Genomic DNA, 16,303 nt, shown 5'->3' with positions numbered 1-16,303 from the left:
CTGAGGCAGAAGCCAGGGAGACATCCCCAGCGCCGGGGGTTCAATTTGCTCCAATAGAGCCATGGCTGCAGGAGGGGAAGAGAGAGAGAGAGAGAGAAGCGAGAAGGGGAGGAATGGAGATGCAAATGGGTGCTTCTCTTGTGTGCCCTGAACCGGAATCAACCCGGGGCATCCACATGCCAGGCTGACGCTTTACCACTGAGCCTGGCTAGGGGATATAGAACTCTTAACAAAAGGTATGCAAGCATTGTTATAGAGGACAGTATACCTGAGGGCTTCTGTAAACAAACAAAGTGAAAGACATGCAAATCATTCTGTCTTAGGGATCAAGCTTTCCAGCTAGTAAAAGATGCCACCATAATATACTTTCTGAGCTAGTACTGGATTTCTGCGGAGTTCCTAGAGAGGGGTGTGTACCAACCTCTTGCTTTAGCTCTGTTTCCAATGCTGGGAACATGTTACTTCTGTTTGGTATACTGCAGACCAGTCAGTGACATAGGCATCAAGCCACAAACCCAGCCTGTTGCAAAAGGGCAGCTGATTACACAGGAGAAGCTAGAAAACCAGAACAGGACAACTGAAAAACCTGCCGATATTCACCACTCCCACCCTGTGCTTCCCCAGCTCCCACAGGATTTTAGGAAACCCTGCTTCATCGCTCCTTCTTCCTCGCCAACTCAGTCTCCGCTCAAACTAGGACCGGGCAGGGCGGTGGCTTCCTATGGTGCCGGGAGGCGCACCTGAGGAATTGGGGAGGGTGACAAGTTTTCCAGCCTCCTCCTCTCGCGGCACTGGTACCCTTGCGGACCCGGTGCTTCCCTCTCCCTGAGCAGAAAGATGCCCACCACCAGGACGCTGCAAGAAGGTAGAAAAAGAGAGCGAGAGCAAGAGAGAGAGAGAGAGAGAGAGAGAGAGAATGGGGGCATCCAGCGAGTTGTATCGGGGTAGATGGAAGAGGTCAGGGTCACGGACAGAGGCCTCTGAAAACGAAATTCAGGAGTTCAGGGCTTCCTGGACCGGGTAAGGTGGAGAAAAGCAGTCTCCCCAAGGGTGGAGGGAGGATTTCCCAGAGAGGCAGAGAGAAGGCTGCAACCCCCTCCACGCTCCCGCCCGACCCGGGCTCAGGGCTGGGTACGGCGCCTGCGGCTGCAGGAAAGCCTGGGCGAGACGGGAGGCCGCCGCACAGCAACTAGAAGCCCAGCAGCGAACCCCGCAGACACGCGAACCACGTTCAGGCGCCACCGCTTTTTGCGAGAGCTCGGGTAGCCTAGCAACTACGAAACAAAACGGAAGTGGAAGGGTGGGGAGTCAGGGCGCTTCCGGGGAGCCAGGCCCCGCCTCATAAGGAAAGATTGACGCCTGCCTAGTGCTGATTCAGATTCATTCCTTTTCGACCAGTATTGCGGGCCCCGCTTTTGAGTAATCAATTTTAATTTGGTTGATGAATGTTCAAACTTAATTGCTGTTCCTTAGCTTTATTTTTTTTTTTAATTTTATTTTTAAAGAGGAAGGGGGGCAAAGAGAGAGAAACATCCATTTGATTCTTACCTAACCGGGGATGGAACCTGCAACCTTGGTGTATTGGGAAGATGCTCTGAGAACCCGCCCAGGGTGCTGTTCCTCAGCTTTAAGGTAACAAGTATTGCTCAAAGGGTGCTGCTTATTTCCCTGTGTATTCTTTACACTTCATCGCTAGAACTGAAAAATTATTTTATTGAAAAAATATATAGAAGAAACAAAATTTATAGATTAAAACCACACAATTTTTACTGATTGGCGGACTTTTAAAATGCTCCACTTTGGTTGGATAGTGACAAAAGTGCTGGTGCTCTGTAAAATTCCTGCAGGTCTGGAGCACTGTTAAACAAAATCTTTGACAGCTAGTCGATAGCCTCTATTTCTAGAAATTTGCTCAATGCAATTACAAGAAAAATATACAGAAAATGGTCACCCCCATATTTGCATAATGGTAAGTAACATTCAATGTATTAACACAGGACACTGACTAGGTAAAAATTTTAAATTATAAGCACATAAATATACCAAAATACAATTCAAACTATTGTTGCCTTTGGTTGACTTTGCATGACTAAAACCATAAATTCATATATACTTTTATAATCAGAGGGAGAAAAAGTACCTTTATTTTTTTCAAAATGTTAACCACTTTACATTACAGTTGTCCCTCACCATAATGATTCACTTTTCACGGTCTCACTGTATCGTGGATTTTAAAATTGTATATATCTAATTTTGTATCACATTTTTTTTTGCTGTATCGTGAGATTTTCCGGTATATTGGTAATTTTACATATTTATTATTTATTTTTGCAGTAAAATAAGCATTTTCTATAGTGTAGAGTGTCTAAAAGCATAGGAAGTGTTTATAAGAGTGTGGGAGCGCCTGACCAGGCGGTGGTCCAGTGGATAGAGCGTCGGACTGGGATGCGGAAGGACCCGGGTTTGAGACCCCGAGGTTGCCAGCTTGAGTGTGGGCTCATCTGGTTTGAGCAAAAAAGCTCACCAGCTTGGACACAAGGTCACTGGCTCGAGCAATGGGTTACTCAGTCTGCTGAAGGCCCAAGGTCAAGGCACATATGAAAAAGCAATCAATGAACAACTAAGGTGTCGCAATGCGCAACAAAAAACTAATGATTGATGCTTCTTATCTCTCCGTTCCTGTCTGTCTGTCCCTGTCTATCCCTCTGTCTCTGTAAAAAATAAAAAAAAATGAAAATAAAAAAAATAAAGGAGAAAAAAAAAGTGTGGGAGCTTGACCAGGCGGTGGCGCAGTGAATAGTGTGTGGGACTGGGATGCAGAGGACCCAGGTTCAAGACCCTGATGTTGCCAGCTTGAGCACGGGCTCATCAGCTTTAAGCAAAAAGCTCACCAACTTGGACCCAAGGTTGCTGGCTTGATCAAGGGGTTACTTGGTCTGCTGTAGCACCTCTCCCACCCCTCTGTCAAGGCACGTATGAGAAAGCAATCAATGAACAACTAAAAAGTGCTACAACCAAAAAAACTCCCATGATTTATGCTTCTCATATCTCTTTTTTCCTATCTATCCCTCTGTCTCTGTAAAAAAAAAAAAAGTGTGGGAAAGGTTTATAAGAGTATGGGGAAGCTTTATAAAGCATCAAAAATATATAAAAAATAAATATAAAGTCACTATTTCGTGGATTTTCACCTATCATGGCGGGTTCTGGAACCTAACCCCAGTGATAGATGAGGTGTATTTCCAAGATCTTTTTTTTTTTTTTGCATTTTTCCGAAGCTGGAAACGGGGAGGCAGTCAGACTCCCGCATGTGACCAACCGGGATCCACCCGGCATGCCCACCAGGGGGCGATGCTCTGCCCACCTGGGGTGTTGCTCTGTTGCAACCAGAGCCATCCTAGCACCTGAGGAAGAGGCCACAGAGCCATCCTCAGCGCCTGGGCCATCTTTGCTCCAATGGAGCCTCGGCTGCAGGAGGGGAAGAGAGAGACAGAGAGGAAGGAGAGGGGGAGGGGTAGAGAAGCAGATGGGCGCTTCTCCTGTGTGCCCTAGCTGGGAATCGAACCCGGGACTCCTGCACACCAGGCCGACGCTCTACCCCTGAGCCAACATTTCCAAGATTTCCGTATGTCAAACATTAGCTAATATTTTAGAGTCCAGCTCCAAAATTGAAGTCACAAAAACAAAAACAAACAAACAAAAAAGAACAAGAAACAAAAAACCTGCCCTGGCCTGATACTTTGGATGGTTAGAGCATTGTCCCAAAGTGCAGAGGTTGCCAGTTTGATCCTGGGTCAGGGCACACACAGGAACAAGACATTCCTCTCTCTCTAAAATCAATAAAATAAACATTAAAAAAAACCCAACAAACACCAAAATTGAAATCACAGTATTTTCTGGTAGTAGAAGCGTTTTTCCTAACCTGTCCCCACCCCCAGTTTCCTCACATACAACCGACTCAAAATCCTACCGCACTGAGTACTGTTCTCTAATGTAATCCTTACACCATAATTTGATTCGAAAACAATCAAGACTGAATTAAAATAAGTCTTGGTTATATAATCACAAAATAACAATCAGAAGTATAAAAAAAGCTTTATTAGTGCATATATACAAATTTACAAGGTCAGAAACTGGAGAAATACAAACAGCTTTAAAACACAATCTGCTTTTTCTTCAGTTTAAAGTGACTTTTACCTGATTGAGATACAATAAAAAATACAGAACAGTAAACTGTTTTTAAATACTGGAATTTCATGGAAAATACGATCACACACAAAAGGGAGATGTATTTTGGAATAAGGTAAGACAATGAAGACACATCAACATATACAGTGGCTCTTGCTACATTTACTGCCACAGGTGTGAAAAAAATTCTCAAAACCAAATACAAACACTTGCTGCTGCCTGTAATTAAATTTAAATATTTCATCTAGTGTCTGAAATAACAGCTATCACTTCTAGAATGTGTAAGATAGAATACTTCTAAAGAGTGTGGCCATCTGTCAGCACAAGGTAAACAACCTGACAAACCTTCAGCACCTCAGGGGTGGCAGACTGGAGGACGAGGTCAGAGAGAGATTCCGATAATCCCAGTTAAGCAGGACAATACACAGCTGCCTTCTTAATTGCACTTGTTCTGGAGTAAAAGTTATTAGGAAGAGAGAGAGCTCCACACTAGAAACAAAGAGCCCCTATTGGTAAAGAAAACCCTTCACTCGCTATCAGTGTCCTCTACAGAGATATCATACTCATGAGCCACATGTCCAGACTGATGAGGTTAATGGACCTAACATGCTGAGTTTGCCAGTGTGAGAATAAAGGCAGCCAGGCCAAAGTCTTCAGTCATCTCACCATTCAGCAAAACAGAAAAAAATTGCATTTCATAAATGTGAAAAGTTTATATGTGTTATGTTCTTGCCCAAAAAATTCATATGCTCTCCCTCATATTTATAGTTCATTGACAACAGTAAAATGGGTTAAGACTCTGAACATATACACACACATACAAATTAATAAAAATTTTTAAAAAATTAAAAAAAAACACCAAAAACCACTATGTGTTTGGAGCCATTTTCCTTCGCTTCAGTCTTGCTCTCCAATCTTCAGGAAGGGCTTCAAAATTAGCATTTCTCTCTGCCATGCCACTGTGAAAACAACATACAGATTACTTCACTAGAAGGAAAAAGAATGAAACCGTTTATTTCCTAGCAAACAAAAACGAAATTCTGATGTCACATCTATGTTTATGAAAATGACTCAAGTTTCTCAGCTACGTACCAGCAAATTCTTTATCAAATTTCTTCTGTTGGATCTACAGAAGATTTACATACACGTTAGTTTTATGTATATGTTAGTGCCCATTTTGATATACTTTTAGTAATCATTAAAGCCACAATGAAGAAAAGAGCACATTCTTATAAAAAGTTGTTCTTGAGCCCTGGCCAGGTGGCACAGTAGATCAAGCAAGACCTGGAGTGCCAGAAGCCATGGGTTTAATCCTCAGTCAGGGAACCTATGAGAAGCAACCAATGAGTGCACACAACTAAATGGAACTAAGTGAAACAATAAGTTGATGCCTCTCTCTCTCTCCCCCATCAATGGAAAAATAAACAAGTTTTTCTTGGCTTCTAGGAGTTATTAATTCTTAAGAAAGATATATTTAATCTTCAGGGCCTTTTGGACCTAATGTTTTTGAGATTCTCTTTTGATCAGTTCTAACTATTTATGATATACATGGCTTATTAAGTCATCCTAAAAATAGAAAAAACTCAGATTCTACTTTGCAATTAGAATGGTACACTGGCCTCTTTTGTAAAGCTAAAATGATCACAATACCTTTGTGATTTCCCTTCATCATCTTAAAGAGTTTGCTATTTCATCACTGTCAAAATCAATCATTATTCAATTCCTGGCAATAATAAAGAAGACTAAAAATTTTTTTTAAAAAAATGGAATAATGGATTCACCTGCAAGGGTATTATGCAAGTGAAATAAATTGCTACTAATACCATTCCTTAGTTTTCTTATGTTGCCCAAAAGAGTACACCACCTTTTTTTCCCCCCATTTTTTTCTCCTTTTTTGTATTTTTCCAAAGCTAGAAGTGGGGAGGCAGTCAGACTCCTGCATGCGTCCGACCAGGATCCACCCAGCATGCCCAATGCTCTGCCAGGGCAATGCTCTGCCAATCCGGGGTGTTGCTCCATTGTAGCCAGAGCCATTCCAGTGCCTGAGGCAGAGGCCATGGAGCCATCCTCAGGGCTCAGGCCAACCTTGCTCCAATGGAGCATTGGCTGCGGGAGTGGAAGAGAGAGATAGAGGAAGGAGAGGGGGAAGAGTGGAGAAGATGAATGCTTCTCCTGTGTGCCCTGGCCGGGAATCGAACCCGGGACTTCCACACGCCAGGTCAACGCTCTACCGCTAAGCCCACCAGCCAGGGGCTGCATCACCTTTTATAGAAGCAAAGACTTCTTTGTATAGTCCCCAGACTTAATTTGTATAGTTTCTTATTCTTTTTACAAATAAAATATGAATGCAAATAGACAGTGGTACTGTAGATTCAACTTCATCACTTAGTATTTTGTAACAAGAACCTGGGAAGATTTCATTTTTCTAAAAAAGACATGCTGACAGCCTGACCTGTGGTGGCACAGTGGATAGAGCATCAACCTAGATAGAACACTGAGGTTGCTGGTTCGAAACCCCACGCACAACCAGTCAAAGCACATACGAGAAGCAACTACGAGTTGATGCCTCTTGCTCCAAACCACATCCCCCTTCTATCTCTCTCTAAAATCAGTAAATAAAATCTTTAAAAAAAGGAAAAAAAATTATATATATTTTAAACGCCTGAGTGCTGGCCGGTTTGCTCAGTAGTAGAACTCTGGCCTGGCGTCTGAGTCCTGGGTTCGATTCCTGGTCAGGGCACACAGGAGAGGTGACCATCTGCTTCTTCACCCCCCTACCCCCTTTCTGCAGCCATGGCTCAGTGGTTCCAATGAGTTGGCCTGGGTACTGTGAATGGCTCCATGGCCTCCACCTCAGGTGCTAAAAATACCACCAAGCCAAACAACCAGGGCCTTGATAGAGTTCTCAAATGGACAAATGCTGAAAGCAGATGTGTACTGACTGGAGAGAAACAGGTATTTTAGAAACAAAAAAATTGACTGGAATGACCATTTCGATTGGTGTTTATATACGTATTTAAAAATGAAAATGTTTTGCCTGACCAGGCAGTGGTATAGTGGATAGTGTAGGACTGGGATGCAGAGGACCCAGGTTCAAAACCCTGAGGTTGCCAGCTTCAGGGTGGGTTCATCTGACTTGAGCATGGGGTCATAGACATGACCCCATGGTCACTGGCTTGAACAAGCAGTCACTTGCTCTGTTGTAGCCCCCCCCCCTCCCATCAAGGCACATGTGAGAAAGCAAGCAACGAACAACTAAGGTGCTGCAAGAAAGAATTGATGCTTCTCATTTCTTCCTGTCTGTGTCCCTATTTCTGTCACTGTCAAAAAAAGAAAATGTTTTGATTATGAAGCAAAGAATGACTATTTTCTCCCATGTTTTCATAAGTGTTTTTGGATGTACAAGTGCAAGAAGCAGAAGAAAAGATAAGCTAGCCCTGTCAGAGATGAACCTGAACTCTGGCATCACATTTACCAGATGAGGATGGTCCAGGTTATACATGACAATCAAGCAACCCAGCAACAGTAGGAGAATGTTGCTCATTTCAGTATGTATACCTTCAAAACCAGCAAAATAAACAGTAAAAATTTGAGTTGGCTATGTTAAATTCGTAGTAAAATTTCTAATGAAGTTTTCTCCCCTTCCCTATATTTTTACTTCTGTAAATAATATGTAAAATAAAAATTAAAAATAAATAAAAGGTCTATTGGATTATTCTTCCTGGTAGGCTGAGTGATAAAAGTCCTTACTGTAAGGTGATCAATTGGTGGGAGAAAGTATTAACTCTGATAGTTCAGATTCTGAAAAAGGCTAAGACATCATATTTACAGATAAATATTTCTATGCATTAACCACAGCCCAACCCATTTGTGGTCTCTTTTCTTTTACCTGACCAGCTGTTGCTGTTTCCACTCTTCGATTCGTTTCTGTGTGGTTGATTCCCGGTCCTCTTCACTGGAACTAGAGTTCTCCTCTTCATCTAACTCACGCTGGATACTCTGCCACTTCTTTACCAGAGATGGCATTTTGGTTTTACTCTTCTTTGCCTATAACAAATGTTAAAAGGTCAGAAGAAAAACAGTACATGAAATAAGGAAATGAGCCTTCCATATGACACCAGGATCTTTTCCTACTGCTAAGGAATAAGTAAACATTAAAATAAAAATAGCCTGACCAGGCAGTGGCACAGTGGATGGAGCATCGGACTAGGATGTGGAGGACCCGGGTTCGAGACCCCAAGGTTGCCAGCTTGAGCACGGGCTCATCTGGTTTGAGCAAAGCTCACCAGCTTGGACCCAAGGTCGCTGGCTAGAGCAAGGGGTCACTCGGTCTGCTGAAGGCCCAAGGTCAAGGCACATGTGAGAAAGCAATCAATGAACAACTAAGGTGTTGCAACGTGCAATGAAAAACTATTGATTGATGCTTCTCATCTCTCTCCGTTCCTGTCTGTCCCTATATATCCCTCTCTCTCTGTCTCTGTAAAAAATAAAAATAGCCTGGTCACGGGCGCTGGGGATGGCTCCTTGGCCTCTGCCCCAGGCGCTAGAGTGGCTCTGGTTGCGACAGAGCGACGCCCCGGATGGGCAGAGCATCGCCCCCTGGTGGGCATGCCGGGTGGATCCCGGTCGGGCACATGCGGGAGTCTGTCTGACTGTCTCTCCCCGTTTCCAGCTTCAGAAAAATACAAAAAAAAAAAAAAATAGCCTGGTCAGGTGGTGGCACAGTGGACAGAGCGTTGACCTGGGATGCTGAGGACCCAGATTAGAAACCTCAAGATCGCTGGCTTGAGCACAGGACCAGACATAACCCTGTGGTTGCTGGCTTGAAGCCCAAGGTCGCTGGCTTGAGCAAGGGGTCACTGGTTCAACTGGAGCCCCCCCCCCCAATCAAGGCACTTATGAAAAAGCAATCAATGAACAACTAAAGTGCGACAACTACGAGTTGATGCTTCACATCTTTCCCTGTCTCTTCCTCACTAAAAACATAAAAATTGGAGGAAAAAAAAAGACACAAAATATGTACCATTTTAAGCTCTTTCAATAATTTCTTTTTCTTTTCTTTTTAAAATGTTTGTTAAAGTGAAAGGAGGGGAGAGAGTGAGACAGGGCTCACACATGTGCCTGACTGGGATCTACCTGGCAACCCCATCATGAGCCGATGCTTGAGTACTGAAATATTTTTAGCGCTTGAGGCTAATGCACTTGGACCAACCAAGGTATCCTCAGCACCTGGGACCACACTCGAACAAGCTGAGCCACTGGCTGCGAAAGAGGAAGAGGAAACGAAGGGGGAAAGAATGGGGAAGAGAAACAGATGGTTGCTTCTCCTGTGTGCCCTAAATGGGAATTAAACCCAGGACATCCATACACCAGGCCAATGCTCTTATCTACTAGGCCACCAACCAGGGCTTTGCCAATAATTTCTACCAATTATAAACTTAAAGCTTGGTTAAAAATCTAAAAACTGCAGGCTTAGCTCAGTTGGTTAGTGTCATCCCAAAACACCAAGGCTGACCAGGGTTCAGTCCCTGGTCAAGGCACATATGGAAAGTGACCAATGAACGCACAACTAAGCAGAACACAAATGAATGCTTCCCCAACCTCTCTCTTCCTCTCTCTATCCCTCTTAAATCAATCAATTAAAAAAGAAAAACAAAAAAGACTGACTGACTAGTGGTGGCACAGTGGATAGTGTATCAATCTGTGATGCTGAGGTCCCAGGTTCAAAACCCTGAGGTCACCGGCTTGAGCGTGGATCCCATGGTGGCTGACTTGAGTCCCTCCATTCCCCCTCCTACATCAAGGCACATATGAGAAGCAACCAACGAACAACTAAACTGAAGCAACTATGAGTTATGATTCCCATCTCTCTCTGTAAAAAAAAAATACCAACCTCCCCCAATAAACTTGAAATTCATATAAAATTATAAGAGTGGAGGTGAGGGCAGTGACATGTCCAAAGGTAATAGAGGTTGAAGCACAGGCACATTGGACTGAAGAAGGGTCTAGAACAGAGTAAGGGGGCCTGAACAGTCAATACTTTAAAAAGTATGTCTCAATTTCAAAATATACTACAAAGCTATAGCAATCATCAAAACATTGTGGTACTGGCATATAGACCAATGGAATAAAATTCAAAGACCAGAAATAATCCCATATATTCATGGTGAATTGATTTTAGACAGCGTTTTCTATTCAATGGAGCAAGAATGGTCTTTTCAACAAATGGTGCAGAGACAAAAGAATATTCACATTCAAGATAATAAAACTGGATACCATAAACAAAAATTTACTAAAAATGGGTAAACAACCCAAGTCTAAGTGCTAACACTATACAACTCTTAGAAGAAAACAAAAGGTAAATTTTCATGACCTTGGATCTGGCAATGAATTCTTAAAAATGACACAGAAGCACAAGCAAACAAAAAACAGTAAATTTATCAAAATTAAAAATTTTTGCGTACCAATGGACACTATCCAAATAAAAAGTAAATCCAAAAATTGGGATAAAATATTTGCAGATCATATGTTATAAGGCATTTGTACATATAACATATCCGGAACTCTTATAATTCAATAACAAAAGGCAAACAATACAATTAAAAACTAAACAAAAGACTTAGACATTTCTCCAAAAATATACAAATGGTCAACAAGCATATGGTAAGATGCATAATATGATTAATTCACTACAGAAATAGAAATGAAAACCATAAGATGCCACTTCATAGCCACTAGGATTGGTATAATAATGTATTTATTATTATTTTTACTGATTTTAGAGAGAGGAAGCAAGTGAGAGAGAGACAGGAACATCAATCTATTCCTGTATGTGCCCTGACTGGGATTAAACTGGCAATCTCTGTGCTCAGGACAATGCTTAACCAATTGAGCTATCCATCCAGGGCTAATAGTTTTGTTGTTGTTTTTTTTTTTTAAACGGAAAATCACAAGTGTGCATTTGGAGATATTGGAACTCTCCTAAATTGCTGGTGGTAATATAAAATGGGCCACTGTGGAAAAACTAGCAGTTCTTCAAAAAAATTAAGCAGAATTATCCTACGACCCAGCAATTTTACTCCTACATACTCAAAAGAAAACAGGTACTCAATGAGCATGTACTCACATGCATATATGTATACTACTCATAATAACCAAAACGGTAAAATAATACAAATATCCATCAATGGATGAATGGATAAACAATTTGTGGTATACATAAATAATGAACTATTACTCGGCTATAAAAAGGAATGAAATACTGATACATGCTACAACATGGATAAACCTCAAAAACATTGTGCTAATAATAATAAGTAAAGGAAACCAGACATAAAAGTTCACACATTCATAATTCCAGAATAGGTAAATCCACAGAGACAGAAAGCAGGTTAGTGGTTCCCAGAGGCTGGGTTAAGGAGGGTTAGGAAGGTGATTGGGAATGACTGCTTAACTGGTACAAGGTTTTCTGCTGAGGTGATGAAATGTTATGTGACTAGTGAGGGGTGCTGGTTGAACAGTATAAACGCACTAAATGTTACAGAATAGTATACTTTAAAATGGTTACTTTTATAAAATATCACCTTAATATTAAGAAATCTTTTTAAATAAAAAATTAGGTCCCGGCCAATTGGCTCAATGGATAGTGTCGGCCCAGCATGGGGACAATCTGGGTTTTATCTCCAGTCAGGGCTCACACAAGAAGTGACCATCTGCTTCTCTTCCCCTTCCTCTGCCCCTTCTCTCCCTTCTGCCCTCCCGCAGCCAGTGGCTCGGATGGTCTACACTCCGGGCATTGAGGATAGCTAGGTTGATTCGAGCATCAGCCCCAGATGGGGGTGCATGTGGGAGTCTGTCCATTTTCCCTCCTTTCACTTAAAAAAAAAGTAAAGGGAGATAGATCTACAATACCTTATCTTTCTTTCCCTTCTTTGTCTTCTCAGGCGGTGGCACTTTGGGAGCTGGTGGTGGTGTTGGTGGACGAGGGGGAGGAGGGGGTGGTGGTGGTGGAGGTTCTGTAACGGCAGGGGCAGGCACAGCACCTCGAGCTTGGACTGGCTGTAATGTGGGAGCAGTCACTGCCATCTGGACAGAACATTCAGCATAACTCATAATTGCAGAAGCTGATGCCAGTCCGAGGTAATTTGACGACAGGCTCATTCCTCTGGCCTGATGACCCATTCCTGTTGTTGGATGGCTAACTGATATTGCCTGGTGTGCAATCCCTGAAGACTGTTGTCCAGTTCCTGTCATCTGGTGACCTACCCAGCAAACAAAGTGAAACTTTATGACAATGCCAAAAACAAGGAAAAGAAAGAAAAAGAAAATGAGGAATCTGTACGTCACCTACAAAATGATTCCAATATACCTTTTCCTCAAAAAATACAGCCACATTTTCTTTCTTTCTTTTTTTTTTTTTTGAAGCTGGAAACAGGGAGAGACAGACTCCCGCATGCGCCCGACAGGGATCCACCCGGCGCGCCCGACAGGGATCCACCCGGCGCGCCCACCAGGGGCGATGCTCTGCCCACCAGGGGGGTCGCTCTGCCGAGACCAGAGCCACTCTAGCGCCTGGGGCAGAGGCCAAGGAGCCATCCCCAGCGCCCGGGCCATCTTTGCTCCAATGGAGCCTTGGCTGCGGGAGGGGAAGAGAGAGACAGAGGAGGAGGAGGGGGGTGGAGAAGCAAATGGGCGCTTCTCCTATGTGCCCTGGCCGGGAATCGAACCCTGGTCCCCCGCACGCCAGGCTGACGCTCTACCGCTGAGCCAACAGGCCAGGGCCCAGCCACATTTTCTGGTAGCAAAATACTGATTTCTGAATACTTTAGCACTAAGGTACTTGAACATCAAAATCACCAATGTTAGGTAAATGACAGAAAACCATCTGGAAGTAACCATGCTAAACCAAATGACAGTAACCATACTAAACTGTTAATAGTAACTGAAGTGTTCAGTAAATGAGAAGAAACACATATAAATAGTCTTAGCAATAAAAAACCTTTAATATTTCTTTGTGACATCTAATTTTAAAAACAAAGATATAATACGTTGAGGAAAACATTTTAATCACAATGCTTACCTGTAGGTATAGCTGATTGGCTGTAGAGGACTGGAGAACTACCAATGGTAGCTGATCTCTGAACTACCGCAGTACTAACTTCTGTGGCTTTTCTCTTTATCGCTTTAGTGGAAGGAGAACTGGTGATGGTAGAATCAACTGAACTCTGAAACACAAAACATCCTATTCAGTGGCTAAAGGTCCTGGTAAACATCTTCCTCTAAAAAAAACCATGATGTCAATTATGCCCTAGTCCCCCCAAACTCTTCAGGATGCCAAATGACATTTCTCACCTGGCTAGTTACAACCGTAGTTTGTGTAGGTTTCAGTGGAGTATCCTCCTCTGTTCCTGGGGCAGGAGGCTCCTCGCTTCCCTCATCCTCCATCTCTACCTCCTGGATCTCACCATCTTCCACGGGAGGAGGGGGAGGGGGGGGGCGGAGGAGGGGACTCTGGGGGTGGAGGTGGAGGTGGTGGCATTTCCAAAGGTAATGGAGGTTGAAGCACAGGCACATTTGACTGAAGGAGGGTCCAAAATGGAGTAAGCGGCATGAGTGATGAAGAAGAAACTTGACCAGAAAAGGAGTCTTTACAAAGAGAACCTAAAAAACCAAATAGGAGTCAGGGAAAAAACAAGACAAAAACTCCATGGCTTATATTTATAGAAAGGCGCAACTGACTAGTGTGACAAAATCCAACCCACAGATCTATTCTACATTGACAGCACTGAAATACTGAGTAACTCAAGTTAAAAACTGATTTTCACAGAAAAATAAATTCATGAGCCTCATAGTTAGCAGTGACCCCAGCTATGAAATACTGATCTTGTGCCTGACCTGTGGTGGCGCAGTGGCTAGAGCATCGACCTGGAGTGCTGAAGGTGCAGGTTTGAAACCTCGGGCTTGCCTAGTTTAGGCACACGCAAGAAGCAGTCCAACAACTCAAGTGAAGCAATTACAATCTTGCTTGCTCTCTCTCTCCCTCCTTCTCTCTAAAATCAATATAATCTTTTTATTTTTTTTGCCAGTTTGTTCCCTGGTAGGGCACATACAGAAACAGATCCATGTTCCTGTCTTTCTTTAAAAATCAGTAATTATTTTTAAATTTATTGATTGATTTTAGTGAGAGGAAGGGAGGGGGAAGAGAGTGAGAGGAAGAGAGTACGAGGAAGGGAGAGAGGAACAGATACATTCCTGTATGTGCCCTGACCAGAGATCAAACCGGCAACTCTGCACTTCCACATGGCACTCTAACCAATCGAGCTATCAGGCCAAGGCAAAAAATCAATAAAATCTAAAAAATAAATAATAAAAAAATTCTAATTTTGTTTTTTGGATCCAGATTTATGAACAAATAAGTGAAGCACATCACATCAACCCAATGAGAAATCCAGTCATCTGAACTTACACTTGGTTTCAAAATACACAACTAGAGGGCAACACTCTGGGGCCTTTTGACTTTCAAGAAGGATGTGCATTTGCAATACTGATCCCATGAGTTTTCAGTGAGGCAGGCAATTGAGGATGACCCAGAGAACTACCCATTCAAAACACAGAAACTCTACCCGTTAATTAATCTGGGTTACTAACTTTTAAAAATCCATTTGCAAGGTGCTATTAACAAACCTCTCATTCCTTCACACTTTTGTATGAATTACATTCATTTGCTAACTCACAGCAACACAAATAAGGGAGGATTTTATTTTTGTGATGATGTAAGGAAAATTTAGAAATCGTCAAGGTAAATGGTAACTAAGGCACACATAAGAGGTGTTTGAAGATGCAGAGGATTTCAAATTGCTGAAGTCTGAGTTAAATTACAGCTGACAAGCTATAGGATCAGCTTTCCTCTAGTTCTGCAAAATCCAGTTAATTACTGTCCTTTCTCTGCTGGGAAAAGCCTTAAGTATTAGAGAAAATAGGATATACTTACTTGTAGCCTTCCCCATCCCTCTTTATCATCAATAGGGAAGTTTCACAATATATGGGAATATTAGATATAAATCCCAGGAATGCTGAAGGGGATTTTCTCCCTAAAAATCATAGAATTTAGGAGTAGAAGAAACATGAGAAATCATCTAGTTCAACCCTCCCATTTTAAGGGTCATGAAACCAGGAGGAATATAACTTGCCCAAGATCATACAACTCTTAGTGGCCAGATATGACTACCAATTTAGTACTATTTTACCAAGATTTCCTGGTGAAATATCAGGAGCCCAAAGCTTTAGAATCTCAAATAAATCTCACTTCTCACGGAGTAGAGATCCAGATGCAGTCACCTGTTAAATTTCATGGTCAGAAGTGGTGAATTAGATAAGAGCTGTATTATAAAAAGCTCTGCCACAAGGATAAGGCATTTTACCTTACTTTGCTCAAAATACACCACATTGGCACTTAACAAGGTAAAAACCAAAGTGACCATGAACCATTCGGCTTTTAAAATAGCTTTACTTTCCATGGAACGAAAAAATGACACATTATGAAAGAGACTTTAAGAACCTGATTCACATGGTAACTCTACTTTGAGTTGTTGACTCCCCTAAGGAAAAGAGGACTGAAAAATCCACCAGAAAACAGAAATGCAGTTTTCTAGCTAAAGATTTCAAATGAGTCATTAAACTTGTATCTAATATGAATTTACACTATAACTATTAAAGTCTTGGCATGGACAAGCAGTCTACTACATTACGTAATAGTATATATATATATCAAGATTACATTAGAACTTAGGTAATAAAACCTTGAATTTTAGTATCTTAATAAACGTCCTTCTAATATACCAACCACATATGGTGGGTAAATAAAAATGTCAAATTTTATGTGCTGGCAGGTTTCTCATCTAGAAGCATGACACAATGCCAATACAGTTACAATGGTGATACGCTGCTATGCAAAGAACTCAAGGAAACAGGTTCAAAATTAATAATATGGTTTACAACCTCCAACAAAGTGAGTCAGAGTTAAAGTTTGTGTAACTATGAGATAAACTAGACTTGATAAATTTAGCAGCAAATAAGGAATGAGCACTTTTGGTGTTAATACTGGAATCTAAAACTGTTC

General features: G+C 42.1%; 2 protein-coding genes across 6 annotated transcripts in view; both read right to left on the bottom strand.

Moving 5' to 3' along the window:
- AGBL2 (AGBL carboxypeptidase 2) overlaps window positions 1-1,245 on the bottom strand; it is a 38,898-nt gene extending 37,653 nt beyond the window's left edge. For 4 of the 5 annotated variants that reach the window (XM_066361555.1, XM_066361559.1, XM_066361557.1 and 1 more), the window contains exons 1-2: window positions 741-1,245; window positions 422-555 (exon numbers count right to left, since the gene is read on the bottom strand). In XM_066361555.1, coding sequence (XP_066217652.1) covers window positions 422-457 — 36 coding nt within the window. In that variant the 5' untranslated portion in view covers window positions 458-555; window positions 741-1,245. The remainder of the gene's footprint in view (window positions 1-421; window positions 556-740) is intronic. The other variant, XM_066361556.1, reaches the window with a different exon arrangement.
- Window positions 1,246-4,073: 2,828 nt separating this feature from the next.
- FNBP4 (formin binding protein 4) overlaps window positions 4,074-16,303 on the bottom strand; it is a 44,357-nt gene continuing 32,127 nt past the window's right edge. Inside the window, 6 exon segments of the mRNA XM_066361554.1 lie at window positions 4,074-5,144; window positions 8,075-8,232; window positions 12,097-12,446; window positions 13,265-13,409; window positions 13,537-13,680; window positions 13,682-13,845. Of these exon segments, the coding sequence (XP_066217651.1) occupies window positions 5,054-5,144; window positions 8,075-8,232; window positions 12,097-12,446; window positions 13,265-13,409; window positions 13,537-13,680; window positions 13,682-13,845 (1,052 nt within the window). The 3' untranslated portion in view covers window positions 4,074-5,053.

This window comes from Saccopteryx leptura, chromosome 1, assembly GCF_036850995.1.
Source record: "Saccopteryx leptura isolate mSacLep1 chromosome 1, mSacLep1_pri_phased_curated, whole genome shotgun sequence".
Taxonomy (NCBI): Eukaryota; Metazoa; Chordata; class Mammalia; order Chiroptera; family Emballonuridae; genus Saccopteryx; species Saccopteryx leptura.
The sequence above is the reverse complement of the archived record's forward strand: the minus strand, read 5'-3'. Positions and strand labels throughout refer to the sequence as shown.